General features: G+C 54.1%; 1 protein-coding gene across 1 annotated transcript; it reads right to left on the minus strand.

The window, feature by feature from the left end:
* Nucleotides 1-1,289: 1,289 nt before the first annotated feature.
* Nucleotides 1,290-3,181, minus strand: EMH_0012420 (uncharacterized protein; the record flags this gene model as incomplete). Its single annotated transcript, XM_013499536.1, has 2 exons — nt 1,290-2,185; nt 2,914-3,181. 2 exons carry the CDS (start codon nt 3,179-3,181, stop codon nt 1,290-1,292), a joined length of 1,164 nt encoding a protein of 387 aa, XP_013354990.1.
* Between the last annotated feature and the right edge of the window lie 952 nt (nt 3,182-4,133).

The following is a 4,133-nucleotide window of genomic DNA, read 5'->3' on the forward strand; positions in this document are numbered from 1 at the left end:
TATATATATATATATATATATATATATATATATATATATTACTAAAAAGACGATCCCAGGGAGACGATCCCAGGCACTACAGAGTGTTAAAGAGACGATCCTAGACAGCATAAATATAAATAAACACCGCCGGGGAGACGATCCCAGCTGCTAGTATATATGTGTGTGTGTGGGGAGACGATCCCAGCTGTTTGTGTGTGTGTGGGGAGACGATCCCAGCTGTGGGGAGACGATCCCAGGCACTACAGAGTCTTAAGAAAGAAGATAGAGAGACAGCATAAGTATACACAGGCGGGGAGACGATCCCAGCTGTTTGTATATATGTGTGTGGGGAGACGATCCCAGGAGTGTGTGGGGAGACGATCCCAGCTGTTTATATGTGTGTGTGGGGAGACGATCCCCGGTGTATGTGTGTGGGGTGTATGTGTGTGTGGGGAGACGATCCCCGGTGTATGTGTGTGGGGTGTATGTGTGTGTGGGGAGACGATCCCAGGTGTATGTGTGTGGGGTGTATGTGTGTGTGGGGAGACGATCCCAGCTGTGGGGAGACGATCCCAGAGAGAAAACGATTGTGGGTTCATTCGGGAGTTGTTTAAAACAAAGCAACATGCATGCATGCATGCATGCATGCATGCATGCATGCATGCATGCGTGCATGTATATAAACGCGTGCATGCATGCATGCATGCGTTTTCATGCATGCATGCATGCATGCATGCATGCATGCATCTCTCTTGCCGCTGAGTGTATACAGTTAAATTAAATGCACTAATTAATTAATTAATTAATTTAATTAATTAATTGAGAAAGTGCATGCATACAACAACAAGTATATATTTAATTTATATATTTTATTTATTTTATTTATTTATTTATTTATTTATTTTATTTTATTTATTTATATGTAGCTCCCCCCCCCGGCGAAGGCAGCGCCGGCACTAGGAAGTTCCCGAATGCGTTTTGCTGCTGCTGTATAAACCCCCCAACTGTTGCTGCTGCTGCTGCAGCAACCAGAGCTGATACTCGCCTGCAGCAACACACACAGCAGCAGCAGCAGCAGCAGCACCAGCAGCAGCAGCAGCAGCAGCAGCAGCAGCAGCAGCAGCAGCAGCAGCAGCGAGAGCAGCAAATAAAGGGAGAGAAAACAACGGATACAGAGACAGCAGCAGCAAAATACATGCATACTACATAACACACACCAACTGCAGCAGCAGCAGAAGCAGCAGCAGCAACAGCAGCAACAATAGGAGCAGCAGCAGCAGCAGCAACAGCAGCAGCAGCAATATCTCTCACTCTTGCTGCTGCTGCTTTTCCGCTTCATCTGCTGCGGTGCTGCTGCCTGCAGCAGCAAGAGGGGCCCCGCTCAAGAGGTCCAGCAAGGCTTGGCTTTGCTGCTGCTGCTGCTGCTGCTGCTGCTGCTTCCTAGCCCGAGCAGCCTTTATGCTGCTGGTGCTGCTGCTGCTGCTGCTGCTGCTGCTGCTGCTGCTGTGTCTCTGACGCTTCGAGTGTGCAACAGCACCAGGCCCATTCAGTTCGCTTTTCAAGCTGCTGCTGCTGCTGTTCCTGCTGCTGTTGCTGCTGCTGCTGCTGCTGCTGCTGCCCCTGCTGCTGCTGCTGCTGCTGCTGCTGATGCTGAGCTGTCTCTTTGTTGAGGTGAATTGCTGCTGCTGCTCTTTCGTGTGGCTGCTAGACTTTGCTGCTGCAGCAAACTGCCGCTGCTGCTGCAGACTCACTCGCCCGGTGTCCCCACTTGCTGCTGCTGCTGCTGCTGCTGCTGCTGCTGCTGCTGCTGGTGCTTCAGCATCGGAAGACGGTGCAGATTGCTGCTGCTGCTGCTGTTGCTGCTGCTGCTGCTGCTGCTGGTTTTTTTCTTCTCCGTCTAGCAGAGGGTTTACACTGGAAGCCAGCTCGACGTCCTCCAAATGCTGCTGTTGCTGCTGCTGCTGTTGCTGCTGCTGCTGCTGCTGCTGCTGTCGCAGCAAACGCAGAGCCCTTTCATTGCCCTTCAGAGCCGCCACCTTTATGCGGTCTTCTCTGCTGTGGTGTACAGACAGCTTGAACTGCTGCGAGCCATCTGCTGCAGCAGCAGCAGCAGCAGCGGGAGCAGCAGCAGCAGCAGCAGCAGCAGCTGCTGCTGCTGCTGCTGCTGCACGACTGTTTGGCTTGCTATCGTGAATTCGTGCGGCTAGTGCAGCAGCAGCAGCAGCAGCAGCATGATTGCCTGCAGCAGCTGCTGCAGTTGCTGCATTTGCTGCTTCAGCAGNGCAGCAGCAGCAGCAGCAGCATGATTGCCTGCAGCAGCTGCTGCAGTTGCTGCATTTGCTGCTTCAGCAGCAGCAGCAGCAACAACAGCAGCAGCAGATGGTCTCCCCCCTCTATTATTTTTCTTCGCAGCAGCAGCAGCAAGCTGCCTATACACCCGAACTATAAACAAAGCATCTTCTATACTTCTCCCATCCAGCAGCTGCTGCGCTGCAGCAGCATCAACGAGTCTCTGCATGCGTACAAGTACCCTTTTATCTCCTGGGGGCCCCCCCCTTCACTCTGCGAGCAGCAGGAAAGGATACCCCGGTACCCTCTAGGGGCCCAAAAGCAGAAAACAATTCTTTAATTAGCTCAACAGATGAAAAAGAAGAAAAACAAAAAAAAGAAGAAAAAAAACACAAACCAGAAACAGAAAAAACAGAGCAGGGAGACACGCTGAAAGCGGGAGGCACACAAGACAACACCAACGTAGACACCCCACACAACAAACCCAAACGCTCGCTACCAGACAGCTCACTCACTGGGGGCCCCCCAGGGGGGGGCCCCCCGGCTGGGGGCCCCCCCCCCTGGGGTGGGGGGGGCCCAGCAGAGGGTCCCCTANAGAGGGTCCCCTACTACCCGGGGGGCCCCCGGCAGGGGGGCCCCCACCAGTTGAGCTCCCCCCAGGGGGGGCCCCACATGGGCCTCTACGGGGGCCCCCAGAGGGGCCCCCGGGGGGGCCCCCAGGGGGGCCCCCCGGGGGCCCTCTCGGGGGCCCCCCAGGGGGGCCCCCCTGGGTGTCTGTCTGCGATGTACTGGTTGAAAGACGAAGGGAGCCTTGCTGCTGCTGCTGCTGTTGTTGTTGTTGCTGCTGTTGTTGTTGCTGGTGTCGCTGCTGTTGTTGCTGCTGCTGCTGCTGCTGCTGCTGTTGCTTCATAGTTTATTTGTTTTCTTCTTTTGTGGGGTCTCGTTTATATATAAGGAAGCGGCCTTCAGCCCCTTGCTGCTGTTCTGCTGCTGCTGCTGCTGCTGCTGCAGCAGGAGAAGCTTGCTGCTGCTGCTGCTGCTGCTGCTGCTGCACGTCTGCTGCTGCTGCTGCTGCACTCGCCTGTCGCAGCAGCTGCGGATACACCCCAAACCCCCCCAACCCCAACCAGGGAGCAGCAGCTGCCCATACACCGCAGCGCAGCACAGAGCCAAACACGTCGATAGAAGAAAACTAAAACACAACACACAAACCCTAAACCCTAAACCCTAAACCCTAAACCCTAGACAATGGAAACAATACAAACAAATACACTATCCATTATAATCTACAATCAACCTTAAACCCTCACACCACAAACCCTAAACCCTAAAAACCCTAAACCCTAAACCCTAAACCCTTTTTACTTTATAGTGGTTTTTGGGGTTTCTTCTATTCCATGTGGCTCTTCTGCTGCGGGTCTTAGAGTGCGAGGTTCTCTTCTTGGGTACAGCACAGAGAAGAGTGAGGGGGCCCCCCTGGGGGCCCCTGAGGGGGGCCCCCAGGGGGCCCCTCAGGGGGCCCCTTAAGGCAAGGGGCCCCGCCGCAGATGCAGCAGCAGCAGAAGCAGCAGCAGCTGCTGCTGCTGCTGCTGCAGCACAGGGTGAGGGGGGCCCCCTTATAAAGCACAACGCAGCACGAGCACCGCCAGCTGAGCTGCTGCAGCCTCTATATACAAGCTGCTGCTTATGGATGCCTCTAGCTGCTTGGGGGCCTCAATTAAGATACCAAAGAGAAATGCAGCAGCAGCAGTGCTGCTGCTGCTGCTGCTGCTGCTGCTGCTGCTAGTGTTGTTGCTGCTGCTGTTCCCGCTATATACGGGGTGTATGTATGACCTATCGATTGATTTATTTTTAAATAAATA

Source organism: Eimeria mitis, genomic scaffold (genome assembly GCF_000499745.2).
Source record: "Eimeria mitis Houghton genomic scaffold, Emh_scaff442, whole genome shotgun sequence".
NCBI classification, from domain to species: domain Eukaryota; phylum Apicomplexa; class Conoidasida; order Eucoccidiorida; family Eimeriidae; genus Eimeria; species Eimeria mitis.